Below are 27,704 nucleotides of genomic sequence, written 5' to 3'. Positions count from 1 at the left end.
TGCCATATTCCAGGAAAGAATAACCTTTTAGCAGATAGTCTGTCTATGTTAGTTAAAACTGCCTCGTGTAATGGACTTGCTGCTCCATAGCACAGTCCTCGTCTGATTACAGGGAAAGCTTCTTAGGGATTTGTTTCATACCAGACTTGATAACAGTTTTCCCTTTTCACCAGCCCAAGACTACCAGGGAGCATGAGCAGTGGATGCATTCATCTTCAGTGGGATCATCTGTCTACCTACACCTTTCCAACTTTCTGACTGCTAGCACAAATTCTTCAAAAATTCAAAACTTTCACTGTTCGTATCATTCTTGTCTAGACCTGTTGATAGGTCGACCCAGGTCTCTTCCCCACAGGAATGATCTTCATAATACAGGGGTTCCATCCTACATAACAGTCCACACAATCTCGACCTTCACACACAGAGCAGCCTCCTTCAGTACACTAAACAAAGTAGCCAAGAAAAGGTCAGCATGAATTGCAACCGTGACCCGAAATTAGTATTTCCTTGATCAATGATGATAGACAGTGTAGAACACTCGGAGCAGGAGACTGGTTGGGTATCACCCTGTCCATCCATGGGAGTGACATAGGTGCACTTGGTGCCATATTTTGTATTTGTTTGTCATGGTGAGTTGGGACTCGGTGTACTAGAAATTTCAGGATAAAGACAATACTTTTTGTCTTTTCCTGGATAATGCTATGCCTGTAGCCTTCCGGATGGATATAGCTGGGGCCAAGGTGATGGTCGGATATGAGCCACAGCATCTACTACTTAGATCCATCGTCCAGTAGCCCATTTGGGCATAAGGACACAATTGTTAATATGTTATCTTTGGAAGTTATTTTGTACACAATGATAGAGTGAAGAAACGCAGTTAACAGAGTGTAAGTTGTAGTTGAGAGTTATTTTGTACACATTGATAGAGTGGAGAAACACAGTTAACAGAGTGTAAGTTGTAGTTGAGAGTTATTTTTGTACACATTGATAGAGTGGAGAAACGCAGTTAACAGAGTGTAAGTTGTAGTTGAGAGTTATTTTGTACACAATGATAGAGTGGAGAAACGCAGTTAACAGAGTGTAAGTTGTAGTTGAGAGTTATTTTGTACACATTGATAGAGTGGAGAAACACAGTTAACAGAGTGTAAGTTGTAGTTGAGAGTTATTTTGTACACATTGATAGAGTGGAGAAACACAGTTAACAGAGTGTAAGTTGTAGTTGAGAATAAGCATCACATTGTGTAAACTCCAATTTTATTTCATTCATCCAAAGTCAAACCAGGTCTTGTGAGTAAATTACATCAGATTCATTTTATAGCAACAAGGTGAACTCATGACCTGCCCTGTTCTCCTAAATGGATGATCATATGAACATATTTTCACTAAAATTCTTCTAATGGCACTATGTCTAGTTTGTCCTAATATTAAATGGTGCCAATCTTAACAATGCAGTATGGCTGCCATAGTGGCGAATTTGAAAATCTTGTCACTCAAAAAAATATTCAAGATGGTTTAAACATTCGGCAGTAAAAAAAAGTTGAAATGGTCTTACCAGTACCTTGAATTCCTGGAAATTCTTTTAGGATGATGGAGTGTCATTTCCTTTGAAAGGACTCTATTTCCTACTTGTCAAAATGGTGCTGTTGTCCAGATATTTAAAAAAAATGTTGACATGTCATACAGATTGTTGTTTTGCTAACAATATACTGAGACACTTCTTTTTTGCCTTGGTATATTTCCTCTCAGTAGCTTTTAGCAAAATGAATGATTTGCTGTATAGTTTCACAGTGATGTGGAGCTGGGTGTTTAAGAGAGGCAACCTGAACTAAGGGGACAGCTGTATAGCATGTGTGTAAGAGCATGCTTTTGTTTCCATTTACAAAGGCAAGTCAAATAAAGGTTTTAGTTTTGAAATAATTGACATAAATTTTGTACTATTTTTCTTCATAAACTATTCCTCTTTTTCCATATATTTTAACATAATGTAGTCATACTTGATCCATACTTTCTGTGGCATTTGTTTGCTGGAAAGACTGAATATGTCAGTTACAAATAAATAAAAAAATTAAACTTCATTCATTTTAGGTGTTCTGTCTTCAAAATGAAGCTGTGATCATAGAAACCACAAATTTTGTATACCTTATAGTGTTTGAAGTTAATCCAAATGTCCTATAATTGAAAATATTGCTGTCAGCAAATTATAATAACTTTGCCTAAAGCCTCAATAAAATTAGAGTTGGGTACCACAACAAATTTTGTACTGCAGTACAGTGCAGTATTTCTTAACATACTACCTTATGTACCTTGGTATACTAGTGTGCAATTATATTAGGGACCAATAATTTCATTTTCTGAGGCAGGGACCTGGAGTTTTCTTTTAAATTCCCAGCTCACAAAAACATGGAAAAAAAATATCTTGCTCTGATTTATAGCAATATAATGCTATATTATATCCATATAATAAGAAGAAAATGAATTACTCTAAGATACGAGAAAATAAAGTATATCAGGTCCAAGAAAATTACAGCCTCCCCCCCCTTTAAATGTTGGTACTTTGTACTAGATGAATTTTATATATGCAAGTTAATTGATGTAAAAACTCATCTAAAATCTATTGTAACTAAATTAGGATGATTAAGTTTACACTACAGCTGACACCATGTGAAAGACGTTGTGCTGACATTAGAGTTTTTGTAATAAAAGTAGGAAGTGTTTATACTAGATAAAGCATATCACTTGCAACCTAGACTATTGATATAATAGGCAAGGAAACTTTGAGTGGGATGCCAACACCCAGGAAAGATGTTTATCGGTGAGGGTCAGTAAACACTGAAGCATACAGACTCAGCAAACGAGAAAATATGTAGTGCAGAAATTGTGTAAAATTGAAACAAAAAACAGTTGACTATCTCAAGGTGACTCCAGGTCTTAACGAAGAATGTATGTATTTAACACATTATTATACACTTGTAAACAACTATAAAAAAGGACATATTTGTTCTTTAATTTATTCTGAAAGTTTTCCAAAAGTTGGACTAGATCCAAATATCTTTGACAGCATCCTGTTTGGCCACAGTATCGGCGTATGTGATGTCAAACATGGGATTAAAGGTCCATACAAATAATTATATTTGTGATTCAGAGTTTAATTTGTGACAAAAAGAACAGTTTTGTAAAAACAAAAATATCTTTTTGAATTATTTTGTTATGAAATAAGAAAACATACATAAAATATCATTAAATTCAGAACAAGATTGCTCAGGAATTTACCATACATACCATACTGATGGAAACTACCAATTTCTGGTACAATGAAAAAGTATCATGGTACATACAACTTGAAATAAGTATTGTGGAAAACTGGTATACTGGTAATACAGCCAACTCAAAAGTTAAGATACATATTTTATGTGAAAATATAATACAAGTTACAGTAGTGTTGAAATATTCACATTTTCTACATGACAAGATTTCTCTATGTGCAACTCTTGCTACAATATATATGCTAATTTTTCTTATGGAAATTTTGCAAAATTGTTATATCTTTTCAATATTAAGTTAAAATTCAATATTTCTGTGAATCTTTTGGTTGGATTATTTGTGTAAAACAAGACACAAAAAAATCTTTTTTGCTTCCAGAATGTTTAGAAAACTATAGTTAAGTATTCTTCCTTGAACCTTTCATGTTCACAAGTAAATCTTGTCAGTTTTGCTTTTAGTGAGTTTTCAGTCAAGCTATGCACTCTACTTACTGACATATTATTTTTTATAGATTTTATCCAAAAGTTTTTACTTAAATTCTTGATATCTCTTGTTCTTTATATTATCAGGAACCTATTTGCACAGTTGGATTCCGTGGGTCACATGGATTTGGGGAAAATTACCTTCTTAATGGTTTGAGAACTCCGGATTGGGAATCTGCCTTGATAAGGCACATTAAGAAAAATCCAGCATACTACTTGGGAAACATAGCTAAACATACACTTAATGTGGTAAGTATCCCAAAATTGTTACTTTAGAACAGTGTGACCCTGCTATAACATGGTCCTTGGGGTCCATAGAACCCAACCATGTTGTAGACCAAATTATGCTTTAATTAAATGAAGACAAACTAGGCTGAAATACACTTGTAAATTGATGCTTGCATTTGTGTAGAACATTCCATAATCCATTAATTACTGTACATGTATATGAAAAAACCATGGTTTCATGTATAGATTACATTATAAAATTCATGTGTCAGTGACATCCCATTAGAAAACATCAATAACACATATAAAAAAAGAATTGGTTGCCCTCATTTGATCTATATCTGATTGATGCTAAACAATTCACTACATTATTGTCGCCAGTAGTACGTGGCTATAGTTGTTTAAATGCTACATGTGTATGTACTTTAATTGGTCTAGATTTTGGTCAGCTGGAGACGGCTATCATCTTGCTGAGGCTACCCAGGGGATGAGGCTGTTATTAGGGAAATGAAAACATGAACAAATTAAAAGTTTTACATACATCTTTGCAAGATGTCCCATCTTTAATTATATTGAAGGTCAAATATCTGTAGTTTCAAAATATTGGAAATTTAATTTGCGTTCTATGCTGCCATTGGTAGCGATTGTAAGCATAAACCTTTTTCCTGCAAAAAGGAAACTTTCACAGCACAATAAATATATTCTATTCGCTTGGGAAAATGCAACAATCCATCAGATTCCATTGCTTTTATTCAAGTTTGGTGCTGACTTCCTTTGATTGAAAGTTTTTTATTTTTATGAAGATTGTAGTTGGCTTTCTTTTATGAAGGTTACATATGTTATTGAAGTAACCACAGAAAGACAACTTTGGAGGACCAAACAAATGCCTGTTTCTTATTGAGGCAAAAACATCAAATAATTGTAAAACATTGAGACTCTTTTTTTCTCTCATTTACTCAATGTTTATACAGAACAATTGGTGCTTCATAGGTAATAAGCTTTCACCAAAGTTTCAGCAAAACTATATTTTTTTCTGGGTTCATTTAAAAAGACAAAGGAATTAGCCATTGTTTGGTTTATTGTAGCAGTTTCTGTTCTGATAGTATGACTATTGAATTTTGATTCATCCTTGAAAAGTACTTGAAAATGAGCTTCAGTCCATGAAAAATATGAAATTAATGGACAAATGAATGTACGAAAGTTTCTTTTCATACCACTGCATCATGTAAACAAAATAAAACTGTTTGTTGTGACCAATCAAATATTTATAATTGCACTCAATACCAGACTTATTCATAACATGTTTTAGGACTCGCTGAAACCAAATTAAATGCTAACCGCAATGATGATCTATTTCACTGTCAAGGCGACAATAAACCATTACATAGGGACAGAGAGACAGCGGGGTGGGTGGGGGGTGTCTTGTTGTATACATTAGGGAAGATGTAAATGTAAAAAGGCGACTTGACTTGGAGTCACATGAAATTGAGAGTATCTGGGTGGAAATTTTTCAAAATAATGCAAAATCTTTCATAGCTGGTTTCATTTATAGGCCACCTTCCTCCAAAGCATTTTGGAATGATAACTTTTTGAAACAAATGGAAAAGGTTCTAGCACAGGAGAAAGAAATAATATATACTCGGAGATATAAATAAGGACCTTCTCAGAACTCAAATAAGGAACAACTGGATGGAATTTATTGAATCATTAGGCCTAGACCAGCTGGTAAATGAGCCTACAAGGGTAACAGAAAAATTGAGCACTCTTATTGATCACATTTATACCAACCTACCAGACAATGAGGCTTGTGTTAATGTACCGAATGTTGGTCTTAGTGACCACTATCCTACTTTTTTGATAAGAAAGGTTAAATGCAAGAAAAATAAGAAAAATACACATAAAACGATCACTTACAGATCGTTCAAAAATTTTAATGAAGAACAATTTCTCAATGACCTATATAAAGTTCCATGGAATATGATCCAAAATTTGGATGACATAGATGAAGCCATGAGGGTGTGGACTGATTTATTCATGGATGTAGTATCTAAGCATGCACCACTGAAAGTACATCGAGTAAAGACTCGTATTCAACCTAATTGGCTTACTACTGAAATCCTAGATGCTATGGAAACATGAGACAAATTCAAGGCTATGGAAAACCATGCACAATATAAAGTATGGAGAAATAAAATAACAAGTATGATTAAAAAAGCTAAAAAAAACTTATTATCAATCATTGCTTGAAAACAGAAAGAGCAACACAAACTCCATTTGGAAAGTCTTCAGTGAACTCACTGGAGGAATGCACAAAAAACACAAATAAAATTCACTCACTTCTGGTAAATGACACCATAGTCACTGATGAAACTGACATTGCAAATGTTTTCAATGATTTTTTCATCAACATTACCACAAAGTTAAAAGAACCAGTGATTAAAAAACAACTTTAATGAACTGAAAAAGTTCTGCAGCAGCAGAATCTCTAAGGAGGTATGTTTCTCTATCCCACCAGTGTCAAAAAACTTTGTTAAAAAATATCTCAGTGAACTTGATACCAAGAAAGCTACAGGGCTTGATCAGATTGGTCCATGACTCATTAAATCTTCTGCCTCTGCTATTGTAGATAGCATAACATTCATAATTAATTTAAGTATTGCAACCTCATCTGTCTCCAAAATATGGAAAACTGCAAAAGTAACTCCTATTCACAAATCTGGTTCTAAGGATGATGCTGATAACTACCGAACAATCTCAATACTTCCAAACTTGTCAAAATTGATTGAAAAACATGTCCATGACTCATTCATGTCATATTTAACCAAACACTTGCTGTTACACCCTAATCAATCAGGCTTTAGACAGAACCATTCCTGTGAGACTGCCTTGATCTCCCTAACTGATAAATGGCTTCAAGCACTTGACCAAGGTAGAATAATAGGAACTGTATTTGTAGATTTCAGGAAAGCTTTTTACATGGTGGATCATGAAATCCTTTTGAAGAAACTGAAAATCTACCAGTGTGATGAAAGAACAATTAGATGGTTTACTTCATACTTAAGTAAGAGAACACAACATGTTTACATAAATAATGTTCTGTCTGAACCTGAAACAATTAGATATGGAGTACCACAAGGCTCAATTCTAGGTCCATTAGTATTCATTTTATTTATTAATGACCTACCACTTTTACTAAGAGACTCAATATCATCTACAGATCTCTATGCAGATGACACAACATTGTCAGACATCCAAAACACAAAGCATGAGCTCGAAATTTCTTTATAGAATGCACTAAACAAACTGGAAAACTGGTGCACATGTAATGGCATGGTGGTAAATACTGGTAAAACTAAAATATTACTTATCTCAACACGGCAAAAAAGGACAAATCTTGATAGTGATGAACTATGTCTGACATGGAAGGATACAAATTTGAAAATGGTCTGTCATGATAGACTACTTGGTGTTCTGGTAGATAATAACCTATCATGGACTGAACATATCAAACACATCAGTAAAAAAGTCAATTCAAGTTTATGGCTTCTCAGTAGGATAAGACATTTTCTCCCTGAAAGGCACAGAAAACTATTTTATAACAGTTACATACATCCCTATTTGGACTACTGTAGTACAGTATGGGGTAATTAAAATGATAAAAACATAGCAAAGCTGGCACATCTTCAAAAAAGAGCATTTGGGCTAATATCAATCCAGAAAGAAAGCAAGGAAAGTTTAGCTGGTAGGTTAAAAATATTACCTATTAAAGACCGAATCTGTTTAAGAAAAGCCAAATTAATGTACAGGATATCTCATAATAGTGCTCCTGAATATTTGCAATCACTATTCCAGTATAGGCTGCCTGGTAATACTCCCCACCTGTGATCCATGTCTACCAAACAGTATAAAATTCCCAAACCAGATAAGGAGTTATTTAAAAAAACCAGAACTTCCAGATTATTTTGTATCATTGTAGAGCTACATCTGTCTGCCTTTCTATAATACCACCCACTTTAGTGTATCATACATGACCTTGACGCTACAGAGCTCAGCAGTAGGCTACTACCTCCTGCCACGTCAACTTGTCACCAGGGGTTAATGTGTTAATGCTGGACTAGTCGAAACTTGTACTATTGGGGTTTCTACCGTTTCAAAGGATCCTCAACCAACATTATTAGGAATTTGTTCCTGAACAAGTCAACCTCATGCTTCATTCTGTGAAGTCTGGTTTAACTCATTAACCCCGTGTGTTTCATTTACTCATCAGGAGGTAGTAGCCTTCTTCCGAGCTCTGTAGTTTCAAGGTCATTTAAGATACACTAAAGTGAATGATATTATGGAAAGGTAGACAGATGTAGCTGTACAATGGTACCAAATAATCTGGACTTCCTAATTGCACTACAAAATACAGAGGGAAAAACGTACTCTTCTTACCTGAATTTTATTTCCACCAAAAATTTGCTTGTGATCAGAATCTGATTTGTGCCCAGATTTTATACTTTTTGGCCTCATATTTAAGCCAGACTGGTCCAAACTGCACACAGATGGGTGAACCTTTGCAACACGTAGGATAAGATGAGTATTTTGGAATAAAAAGTGGTCTGGATACGAAAATGAAATGGTAGAAACCCAAAGTTAAGTAACCCCAAAAAAAGAAAAGAACTTTTACCCTTCTGCTCAAGAGCAGCAAATTAACCAATGAAAAGTTAGGTTTCTAACACAACTAGACATTAGGTTAACCAGAAATCTCTTGGAAGATGATGTAATAGGATGTATTCATAAATAGACCCCAAAATGCGTTTCCTCCTTGCATTTCAGGAGAAAAGGACAAAAGCCTCCAGGGGTTAATGAGTTAAGTACTGTTTTGGAAAAATATCATCTGCTGTTGACTTGCCCCACCCCCCACCAATAAACATTGCCTGAATACCCAGGAATAGTTCAGTGTTTCTCTGCTATAGCATGCTGTTATAACATGAATTTGGATATAATATGATTGTGTCATGGCTCCCAGAATTTCATATGCATCTATTTTTTCTTATTGGTGATAAAATGTACCATCTGGCAATTTTTATTTTTTGACCTTGCTGGATGTTTAAACTTGTATATACAATCCTGGGTTTTAAATGGATAAATTCAGAGGCACAATGAAAGGAAGCTGCAAAACTTGCTATAATCAGGGTGCCCATGCTATAACCGGAAATCGGGAAAAAGTCAGGAGAAATGATTTTTTTTCCAGACTCTGACAAGTCTTTGAATTTTGCAAATATTGACGAAAGTCTGGAAAAACCCGTGAATTTTCCTGCACAATTTGACACCTGCAATAATTACGTAATTGAGACTTAGTGGAACTGATCATGAGTTAAATTTGTCAAGTTCTAGCCAGAATATTGGGAGGTTGCAGTATGGATCATTTGGGTGCTTGCCATAAATATATTTGTTGGACAGTCCAAATGCTCAGTGGATTAGATTCGTTCAGTACACTTTTTGTTCCACAGACAGCTTGATATTAGTATCTTTTTTTTGTATGGAGGGTATGAAAACCAGTCTAGCATCACAAGAGGCCAACATGGTGGCATTAAAGTAGATGGGCTGCAAACTTATATGTCGTTAAATTGAGTTATACCTGCATGAAATCAATAATATAATTATTTTTTTCCTCAGAAATTGCGAGTATTAAAATCATTACATCTTTAGTCCGTTGAAAGACAATAAAACTAATGCATTGATGAAATTTGAGTTGGTGCTAGCGATTTCGATTGCTAGTCGCACGAGCACACAAAATCTCACAACCATCTTTTTTAAATATTGTAGAAAAAAATTTTAAAACGAAAGTTGTATACTGGTTGTAATAAAATACAAAAACAAAAGAGCACAAAATTCTCTATATTTATTTCAAAACCAACTTGGGGAGTTTTGTTGTATCACATGACTGCCACGTTGACATGTGCTGTCTCATGCATGGAGTATAAGAAGCAGGGATCCAGACTACTCCATGTAACAAGATAACCGGGTGGGATATTTCAGATTAACAACAGAACACGTAATGACGACACATATATATGATTTAATGTGGCGATTTATATGAATAGTGGATTATGAAGATGTGTGCGTATTTATAATCCAAATATTGGATCTATTTAACATAAAAAACGCACAGTTTCAAAGATGGAAAAAATATACAAATAAATTAGTTCAGTAACCCAAAAATACAGGATAAATGATTTCACAAATGATTCAATAATGGAAAGATGAATATAGTTCACTCAAATAGTAAACAATGTAAGCCAAATGATTCAATAATGGAAAGATGAATATAGTTCACTCAAATAGTAAACAATGTAAGCCAAATGATTCAATAATGGAAAGATGAATATAGTTCACTCAAATAGTAAACAATGTAAGCCAAATGATTCAATAATGGAAAGATGAATATAGTTCACTCAAATAGTAAACAATGTAAGTCTTTACACATAGTAAAAAATGTATTCGCTCAGGTAGCGAAATTATGTCACTAAACGAGAACGGATGTACACTCTATCCTTCCAGTCCTGAATAACACACTGGGTCTTACTAACCCAAAATTAGCATACAGCTAAAATACATGTGTGGAGATGCACTCCATCACCCGTGCACCTTATCCGCTCCACAGCTCCCCCGAATCAATTTCACAACTGATATAGACTCCGGACCCTCGGAATACTATGATCACTTGAACATTAGACCCTCCGGACACTTGAAATATTAGACCCTCCGGACCCCCTGGTCTTTTGACGGCTCTACAGCTGGGTCACCTTAGTCCCTCTGGACACTCCGGACGCTAGACAGACGCTCCGGCACCTTAAACGCTCCGGACACACGGACGTTTCTACCCTCTGACAACACCGGACACCCCGGATATTCCTACCATCAAAACCTCACTCACTCAGCTGAAAATATACCCGATACAGTGTACTACACTTGATACAGACATAACGTAAGGACGTTATACATGGTAAGTTAAAAAGATTATATTATTATGGCAATTACAAAACAGGTTCAATAGTAAACCTAACCCTGCTTGATAAGACAATAGTAAACAATTCTTTTAAAAAATGTAGCTTTACATTAGCAATATAAATCCTGCACTACGTCGCAACAAGAATAAAAAATGCACGCATTATGGTATGTAAAGAAAACTATAACAAACATGCAAAGGTAAATATGGTAATACACTAGTTATCACTTAAAACCCAAAACATTACCTACCCCTACAGCTGGAGTTGTGCGAATCCTTTTAGCAGGCCGCTTGCTGACAAAACCATTAGTATGGTAAAGGTCCTTTACATGTAGTAACATATTTATACCTTTAGAATTTTCGTTATTCTTTATCAAAGGCACCTTGCACGTGTGGCACAGGACGAATCGTACTCACGATTTCGAAATACATAGACCATATTAAAATCACCCTCGGGTATCGTTGTACAGAGAAAAGAAACGAAACCCGAGTACATGTATTTAATTAACAACATTTACACCATTCCGTGACACTCCACTTGATGAATCAGACTGGCTAAGTTTCCTGTAATTGTTCTCTAAATAAATATCTTGAGAATTAAATGTTCTTTCTGGTTTTTACAAGAGGTATCAAACTTTCATTTAATATAATTGAAATTTTGTACAACAATGTTATGAAGGGGTTTGTTGTTGATCACATGTGACTATTGGACTTCTGATGTCGGTGTTTCGGATTTGTGAAGTCATGTGATTATTAATGCAAATGGTGAGTACCGGGTCAGGTTTCATCTATGTCAAATTTCGTCTAGTCTGTTAGCGGATTAAAGACATAGCGGTTATAATACTTGCCATTTTTGAGAAAATAAACAATTTTCCTATCAATTTCATACAGGTATAAGTCGATATAACATAGTTTTAATTTGCTAGGCTCACTGGTAAGCTATCTTTTGGTGGCAGCAGATTCCAGACTTTTGATATGTAATTGCTCTGAACCCACACTCCATCCTAAATGTCCAACTGTGAAAAATGGGGTTGGAATATTCGGAGGAAACCCGGATTAGACAGATTTAGAATCTATGAGCTGAACTTTGGTACGAAACTATTACACAGTGACATATAACTTGAAGCATTGGTTTCAGATTTTAAATAGAATGCAGGATAAATGGGAATTGTCATCCCTTTTATTAGTATTAAGAAACAATAAGAGCCAATGTATCAATACAGGTTTGGGGACTGGTTTATTGAACTACAAGAAGACAGTTTGTTTTTACAGAAAATTCAGTCCTTGTTTATACAACAATATATAATTTTGAAGGTCTTTTGTCAAAACTTAAATCAACCCTTTTACATGCACATATATTTCTCTAGAATTCTTTAGAATTAAAGGTTTGAAAGGAAACAAAATAATTTATGCTCATTATGTTGTTTCCACGTCAACATAATGCAGGTCAGCAAAGGAAGGTTAGAATTTGTAATTCTGTACAGTGAAATGGCTTTAAATGCCAATTTATAGGAGTATAGTCAGATTTGTTTCGTTCGTGTGACTCATTTTGTGGTTTTGTACATGATCATCTTTTCTGACATATATGTTTTGGAGAGTCTTGAAAGAGAAACATCTTCAGATTTGGAAAATGCATGTTTTATAATCCAAAATGCTCTTTAATTCTACTCAGTAATGGTCATATGTGAACCTTGAAAAAATTAATTTCTTTCTGGAAAAGACCTGGAAATTTATATTTAGAAAAGTGTGGGAACCATGTATGCACTGGAATCTATCTATAGTTGCATAAACAAAATCTTTGTTCATATTGATAAACAATCTGAACAGTGCATTGTTATATCATAATCCTCTTATTCTGACATCTGGCCTGAGTCCTGTCTGCTTTGAGATCTCTGCCTTTTTATTTTTATTTGTTTGCTATTTTTGTTTTTATTTTTTTACATTTCTGATAGTGGAGACCAACAGGTAGAAGCACTATCTCATAATGGATCTTTCAGACAAAATAGTTTCAGACTATTGGCTGCTCACTAGTGATTAATATATTTATTTAGACTGACCTAGAAATGTCCACACAAAAAATATTCCTTTTTTTAATGTAGACAGAAAAATAGATTTACTGAAACTTCAAAGAAAACATTTTACCTTTGATGCACTGATCATTCTGTATCATTACTAAGCAAAAAAAATGTTTACATTTATTTGGTGTTGATTCCACAATAAGAAATGGGCATTTGTTTGGTCCTCCAAGGCTGTCCTTCTGTGGTGACTTCAATAATATATGCTCCCTTCATCAAAGAAAGCCAATTATAATCTTCAATAAAAACTAAGAAACTTTCATCAAAGATGTCAGCACCAAACTTAAATAAAAGCAATGGAATCTGATGGATTGTTGCATTTTCCAAAGTGACTGGAAAACGTGTTTTGCCATGAAAATTTCCTTTTTGCATGACAGAAGTTTATGCTTATGGTTGCTACCAGTTGTGGTATAAAATGCAAATTAAATTTCCAATCATTTTAAACCATAGATGTCTAGTCATTAAGTTAATTGAACATGGGATATTTTGCAAAGATGGTTGTTAAATATTTTAATTTGTTCCCGTTGTCATTTTCCTATGAATAGCCTTATCCCTGGGTTAATGATAGTTGTCACCAGGTGACCAAAATATAGGCTAATTAAGGTACATGTACATGTAGCATGTAAACAACTATAGCCATTTGCTACTGGTGACAATATTGTAGTGAATTATGTTTAGTGACAGTTGGTTATATGGACCTGCAAACCCATATGATTTTGGCGTCTTATAAAAAAATGACACTTGAAATACAGGCTTGCTAAAGAAAGCAAAATCTATGGAAAATTGATTGTTGCCGAAAAATCAGGATAATTGGTTCATCCATATTTGATTTGGATCCAGGTTTCATATTAGAATTAGTGGAAACGCCTTCATGATCAAACTATTGATTATAGAATTTTTAACATAATGTCCAGCATGCTATCTATATTGAAGACAAAATGGAAATTAGGTCTTTTAAAAAGTGTTAATAATCAGCACAGAAAATAAAAGGAATATTCAGATTCTTGTGAATAAAAGCAGGAAGGGACACAGTTATGTTTGTTTAACATCATGTGTTAATTTGAGAATGTCTCAAGGCGGGAGATAATATTGCCATCATTATCATCATGTAAAATGGATAAAAAAAACTCCAAGTCTTTTTTCATGTTGAGAAATATCAACAAGCCATTGAGCTGCATAGGGTTTGAAACTGAAGTTGTGCAACTGTACTAGTGGTAAATAAGGACCGTGTGTACTTTACAAACTTCTCAGTTGAACATAATGTTTACATTTGCTGCATGTTTAAAAAAAAAAAACTTTTCAAAATGTTTTTTGGTTTTACAATAGCAGTTGAATGATATTTTGGTACACCTTACTGAAAACTGGTCAAACTTATGGAAAAATATAAACTGCCTTACTGAGACGGTCTCATCAGAGTTGGCAGGTCTGGATGTAGATCAAGCGAGGGTTACCAGTTTTTTTCAGAATGTGTTATTGGTGTTTTCTAACAGGATGTAACTGATACATGAATTTTATAACACTAAAATTCGTGGATTTTTATATACATTTACAGTACTTAACAGATTAAAGATTGTGCTACACCAATGTAACTTGTCAATATACAGGTGTATTTCAGACTAGTTTTTCTTCATTTATTGAAAGCACATATTTTTGCTCCCACTTTTAGTACCCCCACACCCACCACTGTTTAAGTACATGCATCACTTTCTTCAGTTATCTGACTTGGTTTGTTATATCATGGATCGGTCTATAACATTGTTAGGTTCTATGAACCCCAGCCACTATGTTGTAGTGAGATGGTACTGTACTGTGCATCACATTTTACATTCTCTAGCAATCTTGTGACAAGTGTGTATCAGGGAGAAAAAAAGAAAACATGGCACTTGAATTAAATTGGACAGATTGCGAGGAATACAGTTTTGTAACATGAAAACAAGACCGTGAAAACAGTTATGGTACAGAAAATCGTATTGCGGTATATATTGCCAGAACAGCAGACTGCAATATACCATCATAGCATTGCACCACTAAAAGTTACACTGAGCCAGCACAAATTCCTTACATTTTAATAGAAAATTGTTCTGTACTGTGTTGAGAAAATCAGTAATGTAGCTCCAGTTGTTTCTGTGCAGTATAGTTGCAAGTAATAACATAAGCTTGAGTGAAAACTTCATTTTCATGGAATAATAATCCACACTTTGCATGTAGAATGTGGTTCGCTTGCTGAAATGGGCAAATATCATGTGTATTACACTCTTTAACCTATATCCAGAATACAAAGTCAAAATGCCTAGAATGACACTACTAGGGATATGGTTGGTATTTTATTGCTTACAGTGCATTAGCTTCTTATCTTCAGTTAAAATGTTCAGTAGTAACATTAATCAACCATCAGACAAAAACAATTGAACCAAACATGCCATGTGTAGACACTTTATTGACACAGTTGAATTTATCGTGGTCAAAAAAATCTGTTGTCTTGACAGAAAACATAGTAGGAGCTCACCATTTATGTAATAGCTCAACCTTTGTGAGGAAATAGAATGTTTTCATCTTTACGGCTTTGATTTTAACCTTCTTGCTGGCTAAGGATTACATAAGATTTTTGACCGTAGACTGAAGGCTTTATGAGACTCAAAGCAGATTGCAGATTTGTCTTGATTCATCAATTAGACGAGAGTTGGATAACCACTTCAAAGAGATTAAACTCGTGTTGCAACAAAGATCAGATTTCTGTGTTCACAGATACGTGTGGAAAGGGGTTTGTTTGTCAAGCTACAAAGATCAAACCATGTGTACCAGCAAGTTGGAATTGGAGAAATTGAAAAACCTACCAGTAGGAGCAGCTAATGTCCAAGACAGACAAGGGAACGATGAAACATCTAGCCAGTACCTAGGTAAAATTAAACAGTGGTTCCTGAACTTTTTAAAGGAGTGGAGGATATAAGAATTGTAAAAAGAATTCTAAGGGAAAAGACCACTACAAGCAAGAGACTCGTTAAAAGGGGAAAGAGAAATTGGACTGGGAAAGAAATAGGAAGTTTCTACAGGTAGCTCCCATAGTGCATGTAGACATGAAACTAAACTCTCAATGAGGCAGGGAGAGTAGGAGAATAGTACAAGGAGTTGCAGAGTACAAGGAGCAGTACAGGAAGAGGGCAGGAGAAGGAGAAAAGTGTAAGGAGCAGTACAGGAAGAGGGCAAGAGAAGGAGAAAAGTATAAGGAGCAGTACAGGAAGAGGGCAAGAGAAGGAGAAAAGTGTAAGGAGCAGTACAGGAAGAGGGCAGGAGAAGGAGAAAAGTATAAGGAGCAGTACAGGAAGAGGGCAAGAGAAGGAGAAAAGTGTAAGGAGCAGTACAGGAAGAGGGAATACTCACTGAAAGGAGACTCTCTCACATTAGGACAATAATTATCATATGATGAAATAGAAGGCATTTGTTAACAGGCCAAATTAATGTATTTTTGAGTGTAGCATAACAAATATTTACATCCAGAAATTTGAATTTTTTTATGTATTTAGGTTGTTGACATTGCTGACTGGAGGCTCATGAACCATTCAAAATTTAAATGTCCACCTTTCTGCCGTATTAGTCCTAGTACAGTAGAGGGGCTGTGACACCTTGTAACACTGTTTCTCTTTGAACTCATTGAAGAACAATGTAGATACAGCATTGCATTAAATAGAGTTTTATTGAATTGCCAAATAGAGACTTGGAAGTATATATACACATATAATCATAGTGTTTGTTAAATAATCAACCTGAATACCTTAAACAGTTTTCTTTTCATCTTTCAGGTAACTGCCAATTTTGCTATAGGATATGATGCAATGCGTACATATGCTATAGCACTGGACTCTCTTATACGAAAGAATTTGACTATAACTGGGCCAAAGCTGGCTTTGGAAATAAGGAATGTAAGTATTATGTATAATACTCTCTTCCATAATCCATCTTAATACCTCCACCATCTTTGGAAGCAGCTTGTAGAATTACACTGATCCTTTATTTTACAATTGTCCTGTAAAGCTCAGTTCCATTTAGTTTCATGGTAACTGGAAAGGAGAAAAGAATGCTTCTACTTACATGTGCTTAAAATTTTTAAATCAAACTAACATTTTGTAAATATAAAATGAAGTACCCTTATGGATCACAAGAAATGACAAGTCAGTGACTGGTCAGTCTTTAGAGGTCACAGGATAACAGATGGGAGATGAGGAGGAGGGTGTTTATGTGTGTGATCTGGAGCTTGGTATAAAAAAAAAAGTTTGTACCATGGTATGCTGTGATGTGTCTAAACATACTGCAGTAAACACAATGGTAAATTGCAATTATATTAGGAAACCACAATTCATTCTTCTGAGGCAGGGGCGGGGCCTGACACTTATTTTGGGGTTTAATTCCCATCTGCCAGTAGCTGGAAAATATATCTTGATCTGATTTATATGAAACTAACACCATATTATATCCATTATTTGGAACAAAAAAGTATTAGTTACCTTGAGATAAAAGAAAATATTTCAGCTCAAAAGAAAATCACAGACCTCTTCACCTCCCCCTGAAAATTAAATGGCCAGTACCTTGGATTAGATGAATTTGCTACATGTATGATAATTATGATGTGACTCATGTAAAGCTGATACACCTCTTCTTCGATAACTCGCGCACAACGGGATCCACAAACATAGACCGCACTATAAGCAAGGCGCGAGTTACCAAGGGACCTCCAAAATTTGAAGAAAAAAATTGCTTTGACAGTGAGAAAACCGGGGTGGGGGTGTTAGGGAACTGGGCTGTTTATTTACTGAATCCTCATTTTACAATCGCGTTTATAATGGGTTTTAATAACGCGATTTTTCTAATGAAGTTGTTTGTTATTCTGTTTAAATAACATTTATTTTCAAATTGTCCAACAAATGAAAGATCGTTCCAGCTGGTTTCAGCAACCATCACATGTATGCAAAAAAATCAGTGTATTACTTGCTTTTTGTTTTCTTTGTGAGTCTGGTTGCCGTAGTGGTGTTCAGTATTATCCTGCCAAATTGGGAGTCCCCAGAGCAGGAAACCAAACTAACTGTTGATGCACCACCAAACAAGATTCGTTTTTTTTTTCAAAAACATGCGACATTTATTTCGTGAGACGATCGTCTATGATGAAACTCAAATTTTGTATTGCTCAGTTAGTACAATATTGATGTTGTGATTTCATTGGAAGTAATAATGACACTTCTTATCATCCTTGAGGAAATCTCTGAGTGCCAGTTCAAGAATTCTCTGAAACTCGCTGCCCACAATGGTCAGCATCTGTGAAATCAAGCTCTTTATTTTATGAAGTATTTGTTTCGCTTGGTTGCCTTGTTATCTTTGATCACAGTTATGAAAGAGTCAGTTAAATTAAGGTATTTTATGTTACATAACACAATAACATTTATAAGTGTACCACATGCACATATATTGCCCTTTCAGGCATTATAAACTAAATGGTGTGGAGCTATTTTTTTATCCATTATTTGCTGTTGTCTGGTTGCTCAATATACAGGAGAATCACCATCAAATTTAAATTTATAGCATCATGAATACTCATGCAACTCCAACAGTTGATGTTTAACACCATGAGGAACTTCCTTATGAAAATCAAACCTTCATTCAACAACAGGCTCAATTTGCATAAGTCTTTGGAATTTTTTCTTCGTGTAAAATTTGTTGACCATGAAGAATCGTTACCAATTGCTGATAAGATCATTTAGCTGTGAATTTGAATGCATCCAGGGAAATCTAATGCCAGTAAGCTGAAAAAATGTTTTGTGTCCATGAAACAAAATTTTTGATGTTATGATATTGTCATGAAACGTATTTTTATATAGGAGCTGATACTCTAATCAAAATATCATGACTGATCCCCCACGAGGGCATGCAGATGTTTCATACCAGACTTTTGATTGTATTTTGTGGCTCACAAGCCGCTTGCATGATGGAATTTTTCTGCACATACCAGTCAAACATTGGTTACATGGAATGGGATCACACACCCCAAATGTTAACGATTAGGATGTATCCAACAATATTCACTGATACATTGCTGGCCACAAGTTGTCTTCCTCATGAGAAGCAACACATATTAGTTTTTTCCAATCAGATATAATAGAATTATAGTTTTGCAATTAATATTTTGGGATTGTGGAGTTGTGGCAGGGAGGTGGCATCACTACACAAGGTATTGCCCCCCTTCTCCACGATATTTGTAGAATCAAGGTTGTTTTTTTCTTTCTTCCATAGTCTCTGATTTTGGTAAATGGGTGGATAAAACCTCTAAGTGGGGTGGGGTTGTCCCCCCTCCCCCTGCTGCTGCTCATGTACCGTATAAATGACACTGTACTGTTACTACTCCCACAGAATATTTAGATAGGACAGGGAATTTTAGGAACACTGATACTAAGAAATTTATGTTGGTTTCAAGGCCAATGTTCAGGCAGTGATCGGAGATACTATTTCAGGATGGCTCAGTATCCACCTTGCAAGCTGCAGTAATAAAGACAGACATTTTTACCATATATGGTACTTAGAAAGGCATCCACTAATTCAGTAGTGCTTTTTCAGCCAAGATACCTGCAGCTACAATATTAAAAAAAGCTGGTTGAAGCAAAGACTCAAGTCTGTAAATATTATCAGAAACCCATCACTTCTGACTTAACATTCAGTGAAACTGTTAGAATCAGCTCAAACTGTTGCCAGTGTTTGATACATGCAGATTCCATATTCATTTGAATTTTTTGCAGAATAAATTTGCATATGATGCCCAGTCATTTTCCCTGTTATCTTACTCCTCTTCTCTGACAAGATGCACTCTAAACATCTTGTGGAGTCACTAGAGTATGAATGTTTTGATAAAGGTGGAAATGAAATTAAATGATCCTCAGCAGGTTTGTGTTCATGACATTTTCATCAAACCTACATAACCATCTGTCCCATTCTCTCAGATCTTATATCCTGTAACCTCTCTGAAGACTGCTTAATTATGTTACCTATATGGTAAACATGTGTATTTCCTAAGTGTATTACAGGTAAGTATTTAATTTTACAATTTTAAAATATTCAATATATATAATCATTCTGAGGTAGTGGGAGCTAAATGACTTAGCCTCAGAGCCAGCCAGCCAGAGTGAGTATCAAACTGTGGCCCTTGTACTACAAGTCTGACTCTGCTACTATGGTTCCCCTTATCAAGTTAGGATTAAAAGATGTTAAATATCCTTTTGTGATCTCAACATATTTACTTTATTGTCAGTTTGATTGCTCTAACCCCAAATTTCTTTGTGAATTGGACATACAGTGACCAGGGATAACTGGAGAAGACATGTACTACAATTTGATATCAGTTCCTTTTACATTAACAGTGCATTGATGCACATGAGATATGTTTATAGTCTGCATTTAATTTCAAAGCAGCTTCAACCAGAATAAGTGCATAAGAATGTAATTTTGAAGTCGTTGGTTGACTTAGTGATAAGGAACACAATTTTTTCCCAAGTGTCTTAGAATATGGCACCACATCAATTTAACTTTCCAGCCATTTGAATTGGCAAAAGCCAGTCAGCAGAAGCAGCAATTATTGATGATGATGCAGTTAAGTTACATAATGGACAAATGATATCAGGATACACAGTCAAAATGTTGCATTCTGTAGAAGCCTTATTCAGTCATTGGATTAGCACGAAATACATGTCATATTGATTAGAAACTGTTGTAAAGCTTCTGAAAAGCTAGATCATCATTTTTAAGTAACTTAGTCATAATGCCAAGTAAGCTTACAGTATGGCTTTGTGTGTTTTCTGTTGTGTCTGTCCTTCAGCAGTTACCACTCTGGAATCCGTATTTTGGTAAGATTTCAGTCAGAAAGTTGGTAGGTTTCTATAATCAAGGTCGAATGAGTTTTGTAATCATTGAGAACCATTCATAGTAATGAGGTGAACTTTCATTTAATTGTTTACATTATTACCACTCTGGAGGTCATATTTTTTATTTAATTTTGATCAACTCAGAATATATGCCTATGTCATTAAGATCTTGGATAAATTCAATGATGAGCAAGATCAAATAATAATAAGGCAATCTTGCATCTGGTTGCTGTGGTTGTTACAAATGTAATTGCCATATTTCTAATCTGAGTTTGATAATGAGCATGAGCCACATGTACTAATTAGGTGAATCAGATTATCTTTCATTTGACTGGCTAGCTATCTACCTCTCTGAAAGCCACCTTTTGATCTGATTTTGATCAGACTTGAAAGGATGTATCATTAAGATCTTGGATGAGTTTGATAATCCACACATATTTATGATGTGATCTTGTATCTGATTATTTAAGCTTGTGACAGTAGTTTGGAGATTGCAATTAGATCCGATTTAATTTTGATCAAACTAGGAGCATATGACTGTATAGTATTGTCAAAATATTCGACAGAGTCTCTTAATGAGCAAAATTCAGGTATATTAATAAGGTAATCTTGCATCTGACTGATTGACCTTATTTACTTTAGCAGATCAGCTTTGCTACATATCAGAATAAGGGTGTGATCATCACTTAACACCTGGACACTATCAAAAGCAAACAGGATCCATGCATATTACTGAGATGGTCTTGCATCTAATTGGCTGAGCTTGCTACTGTTTTTATCAGGTTAAAATGAAAAGGCAAAAATCAATATAATTTAGGTTTTGGTTAGATAGTTCACCTAAGTTGTTTTAAAAAAAAAATACAATCAACCATTTAGTGAAATGGTCAACTGTTACACAACACAGGTATAAACAGTATCAGGCACACTTTGGTTTTTATCTGGCAATGTTTTCTTTTTTTAATATGGTTGATGTGTGATGTAAAAGAGCAATGACTGCATTATGGCTTATATCACTTCATGCTGCTGTATTTTACAAGCTGTACATGTCCAAAGTGGGTATTATGAACACCAATTACTAAAAACAGTTTAATAAGGGTATATATTGGTGTAAAACCACATTATTACTGGTTTTAGGCATCCATGAATTAAAATGAAATAAAACTAAATTTAGCCATTTGGATGGAATTCATGCATCTTACAGAAGGGGCTTCAGTCAGTGTCTTATTTTTTTATGAGAGACCCCATTAAATAGAGAGAATTAAATGAAGTGATGAATTTGGGGGTGATGACGAAGTAATTGAAAATCTGGAACAACAAACAAGATAACATCTGGTACATTTAGTAATTGATTTCATATTAAAACTAATAATAATAATAATAATGCTTTATTTACAGAGGGTGACTCATTAGTCAAGGACTATTCTCCCTTGAGGCGCTCTTAAGGAGAGTATAACAATGCACATTATATGAAGATAGCAATAATTAGTGTTTATTTTAACATTTTAGTATTAAAATACTAAATTCCATTATCTATTATAAACAGATGCGTGCTCATGATATCTCTTCTTAAATACTCTAATATTTTCAGCAGATTTTACATGTAGTGGAAGCTTATTCCACAGAACTGTACCAGAGTATTGAAAACTCTTTTTAAATTGCTCAGTTCTTGGTTTTGGTGCTAGAAGGTTTCCATGTGATATTGATCTCAATGGGTATTGTGTTGAAAAAATATGGTAATACTGTATCATGATTGATATTTTAAGGTATTTGAAAAATATCCAACACAAACATTGATTTATGTTGTTGTTGTGGAAAACTACGGGACAGGACCCCTAAGAATGTTGTCATCCTGCTTTAGATGCTGATGAATATATAATAATAATAATAATAATAATGACTTTGTATAGTGCCTAATCTTTAGGAGCTCTAAGCTCTTTACAACATTGGACAACTCCTATATAATGATGTGATTACAAAAAACAAACATCATGAAATTAGAAAACAGAAAACATGCTGAAAATATTTAAGGGAAGGAAACATTATTAGGTCTTTAAGTCTGCTCTTGCAATCAAAATAGATGAGTTTTAAGAGTGCAGGTGGTCATTCTTTCTAAATAAGTTTTATTGTATTTCAAGGTCAACAGCAACCCTACACCATCAACTGTTGGATAAACCTTCCTATTGTATTGTCTTTCTTCAGGTCAAATTCTTGGGCTTGACTGGAGAGATCAAATTTAATGAGAAGGGTAATCGACCTGGCTATGTTGGTTTTCTGGCTATCATGGATCCTCATCCACCATTGATGGGAAGTCAAGTTGCTGCTGTAAGTTGCCCAAGTTAATTTTTATATGCATTTCTCCAACTGGAAATGTTGTCCCATTGTCAGTCTGTCTATTAATATTCTCTGGCCTATTGCTTTCTAATGAAAGTTTGCCCATGAATATATTATGACTAGATACATACCATAGCTATGCCTCTGCTGCAAGAACCATGTCATAGCAAGGAAAGATTATAAATAAGACTGTCACTTGTATCTTTGTCTGGAGTAAAATGAGACTTTAGCCTGCAGTTATAGATCCTGTATCAATAGTGACTCCATAATATAGTCACACTCCTTTGCCTTTAAATAAAGGAGAGAAAATCTTGCACCTGACTTGTATCCTTGTTTTGTGTACCCATACAAAATTTTCCAGGTGAATTTCAGAAAGGTTTTTAAACGTTTTCTGCCTAAATCATAAACCGCTCATATTAAAGGAGCTTTAAGGCAAATTTCAAGTGGGATTCATGGTGGAATTTTAGGCAAAATATGCAAATTTGTTGTCATAAGATTCTGCTTAATAAACAAAACAATCCAAGAATTCTGCCTGAAATAAACTCCAGCCTGAGATTTCAAGCCAAAATAAAAATCCACCTGAAATATAATCCTGCCCGAGATTTCCATCTGAAATAAAAAAATCCGCCAGAGGTTTCAGCTTAAAAAATGGCTACCTAAAATGTCCATATAAAAATCATCCTATAAAAATTCGGCTTCAGATTTCATTCCGTTTTTACATGACGTCACAAAACTTTTGCACTTTTACATCAGCTATTTTGATTCCCTAGTTGTGTCTAACAGTATTGTTCTTCTAATTTTGTGTGTAATTATACCCTAATACATCATTATTGACTGTTGTGCATGTCAATTAACTGCACAAGACCAAATGTGTGATTTTCCCACTTTCTTTCCTTCAAGTAAAACATTGAAATTTCAACTATCTTTGTTATTCTTACATAAACAAATAGACCCATCAATAAACAGATGCATAAACAAATGGATTCACAAACAGATCGAAGAATATAATGATTTTCAATTTTCATGGGCTGAAATCATTTGGTTATCATTGAAGTTAAAAAGCCAATTGTTAAGAACATTTCAAGAATACTTAGTTTTGACATTGACACAACGTCATGTTACGTTAGGCACATGGTTCATTTTAATACACTGAAGATAAAACTTTCTTGAATGGTTCTCGCTTATCATGCTACATCCATCATCTCCTCCACAAATATAATATTTATTTGTCAGCAGTCTTTGGCACAAGCAGTTGTTTTCACAAAAAGTATTTGTACATAAACATTCTGGCATAATACACCTTTAGTGAAGTTTTAATTCCGTAACTGGTATTGAATCCCTAAGTTCATTGTCCGGAAATACTCTTTCAAGATGATAATCTTGTGACATCATACAAAATATTTTTAAAAAATTTCATTATTGTTTTTGTGTCAGAAATAAAATAACTGCATTTCTGTTTGATAGCAGTATGTATGATTATGGCTAAACTTCACTATTCTGTCTTTGGATGTAAGCCAGGGAACTTCCAGCTTTATTTTTATGTTGCTGTTATACTGGAAACTTAATTTCATGTATAGTCTGTGTATCATATTGATGAAGTAAATATCCTTATCTACAATTAAATCTAATTATGATCTTGAATATATGTGATGACTATCATTTCACTGAAATTTTGACAAAAACTTTCACTGAAATTATGGTGGGATGTCATAAAATGTTTGCCAAAATTTTTCCTAAAATTTTTGCAAGCTCTCGCTAAGATTTCAGTGAAAGTTTGGCAAGAAGATTTCACTTAAACCTTGGTGAGATTTCAACATTATATATGTAAGGGCGGGGATTTTCTGGTGGTGACTTTTGCTGGGTGTCCCACTTAATTTGGTTTTCGCTATCTAGGGGTTGACCGCCCTCAATGTTATTGCCCGGTTCAAGTAAATATAAATATAAGTGGTGAAACTTATAGGTGAAATAGATAGAGATCTGAGCAGATATATAAAAAAAACCAACACGAGCCCCTGTACATCTAAACAAACAATTTAATCAATTACATAAAACAACTGTGAAAATTCATTACATCAGGAATATACTCTGCTTTTAGAAATTAAACTTTCACCGAATTACCAAGAAACACAAATAGATTTAAATAAAAAGCCGATCTGTTTACTGATAGATTTAGTTCATTATAGGATCAAGTGAACAAACGGAGTCAGCGTCTTGTACGATTTCATAACCTGCTCGTCCCCAGTCTGTTCAGCTTCCACTGTAGCTGTTCAGAACCTTGGATCTCAGGATGATATTTTCCACCATCCGTCTCAGGATACTCTCAGAATACGTTTCAGAAATTAATACGTCGCAGGATTGTGTCACAGGATTATACGTCTCACTGCACTTCTCTCTATACTTCTCAGTATACGTCTCAGGGTAACATCACAGTATACGTCTTAGGGTAACGTCACAGTATACGTCTCAGGATAATACATCTCAGGATCTATTTTCCCCCTTTGCTTTCAACGTTCTCCCTCTAATCACCAAATTAGTTCGTCGGTTTCTTTGGACAACAGTTCTTTTATGAGGAATTTCTTGCAAATCCACAGAGTCTACTCTGGTTTCTCTCGCAGAAAAGCTTAGAATGATTAAAATTTCCGATGTGGTGATTTTAAAACCTACAAAATTTTGCGTGGGAAACACGCCCCTTATTTAACGTAACCAATCAGAATCAAATATCTCTGCCGCCTTTTCCAGAGGTGCCAAAGTTGGGGTCAGCTTGACTGGTAGTGTGATAGTTACAGAGCTTCTGCAAACTTTCAATTGTGACAGTTTTACCATGAAAAATAAAGTTTACCGTGTCCCTGAGAGTCTGTCTGGCTGCTGTATAAACAATTGCTTAATTAGGAACAAAATTCTCCCTTGAAAAGACATTACCGGACATGGTAGTATGGCGATATGATACGTGCCTGTCTCCATAAATCTAATTAATGGTTCTCTTGTTTCAACTAATGTATTCTTGTTAGATCGCCAGAAATTTACCCCTTCACAATATAGTAGTTTACTGAAGTTTCAATAATTTTTCACAGACATTTCAACAGGTTTCAGATAAATAATGGATACAAATTAAACTGCACTTTATTAACCACCGTAATATTTCAGTGTACATGAAACAAAATTATACAGCTGTTATAATTCTGACATCCAAGAGATATGTGAGTTGTAGTTCAACTCGACTTTTGAATTTACAGTAATACCTCGTGCATTCGCGTTTCTGGATTCGCGAATTCACGGATTGTCATGGCTACTGATCATGAAGTTTACCTAATTTACCTTCCTGACAATGACAATGTAAACGTCAGTCATTAAGTTTACAGTCCCATTCGTTACTTGGTTTTACCTTACTGTGAGTGCAAAAGAAAATGGCAGCCAGTGAATTAGTATAGGGGTAATATTAGTACATGTATACATGTACCGTACTGTAAATGTGCTAGTGTGGCAAATACCCATTAGGCGATACTGTACTCTATTTTTACGTCAACCATTTATTTCTCTTTTTAAGGGTAATGTATTAAGCTAACTTTTAAATGAAATTAAAGTGCTTTGGGAGCATGATTTGGGTCATATTTAGGGTTTAAACCCTAGAAATAAGCATTTATTAGCATTTTTTGTGACTCGTAGCAAACATTCGCGATTCCTCCTGATCCGCGACTGGTTCTGGAACCTAACCTCGCGAATGTTCGAGGTATTACTGTACAACTTTTAGTGCAGTTGTGATTGCTTGAATTAGTCCTCTTAAAAAATTTGCCATGACAAATGTTTATCTTGATATAATTAGTCTTATTTAACTAAGAATTCTAAAACTAGAATATTTGATAATATAAACAATAATATCACTCACATCATGGAAAGATGATTCTTCTTGGTAATGAAAACTCTGCAAAGATATGACCATCTTTGATAGACATGGGGATCTAGCAACAATATCAGTGAATCAGTTTGGAGTTATATAACTTCAAAATCTTCCTAGTTCAATTTCTTCTCATTCAACACATTGGCCACTGCTGCAGTCTTGTAAAGCTCAGTGATAGTAGTAGTTCAAGTCTTTATGGCAAAATCGCAAAATGCTTGTTAGTCTTGGTGTTCAGTTTTCATACAGATTGACCAATTACATTCTTATCGACTTTGCATTCAAGACATTCTCATTTACACGCATTTTTAAAATGGTTATTCAAACTTGTGTCCCGCATGAAAATTCAAAATGCTATGTTTGGCAAGCATGCTTATTCCCATCAATTTCCGTTATGCGAAGATTCATTGGGCAAATAAAAACTTTTGACCAATCAGAATGTTCTTTAACGATCACCTGTTAAAAAATATATGGAACAATTACTTATTTTAAGGATCATTGAACAATGGGACCAGACAGACAATTAAAAAAAAAATCAGAGATGAT

General features: G+C 34.7%; 1 protein-coding gene across 1 annotated transcript in view; it reads left to right on the top strand.

The window, feature by feature from the left end:
- The window catches only part of LOC149781499 (uncharacterized), a 314,868-nt gene that overhangs the window by 81,848 nt on the left and 205,316 nt on the right, over positions 1-27,704 (top strand). The window contains exons 8-10 of the mRNA XM_089934975.1: positions 3,831-3,992; positions 16,838-16,957; positions 23,135-23,257. Coding sequence (XP_089791101.1) covers positions 3,831-3,992; positions 16,838-16,957; positions 23,135-23,257 — 405 coding nt within the window. The remainder of the gene's footprint in view (positions 1-3,830; positions 3,993-16,837; positions 16,958-23,134; positions 23,258-27,704) is intronic.

The sequence above is a fragment of the Sinohyriopsis cumingii genome, chromosome 15 (assembly GCF_028554795.1).
Source record: "Sinohyriopsis cumingii isolate HCF-2022 chromosome 15, ASM2855479v2, whole genome shotgun sequence".
NCBI classification, from domain to species: Eukaryota; Metazoa; Mollusca; class Bivalvia; order Unionida; family Unionidae; genus Sinohyriopsis; species Sinohyriopsis cumingii.
Note: the sequence above shows the minus strand (reverse complement) of the source record. Positions and strands in the feature narration are given on the sequence as shown.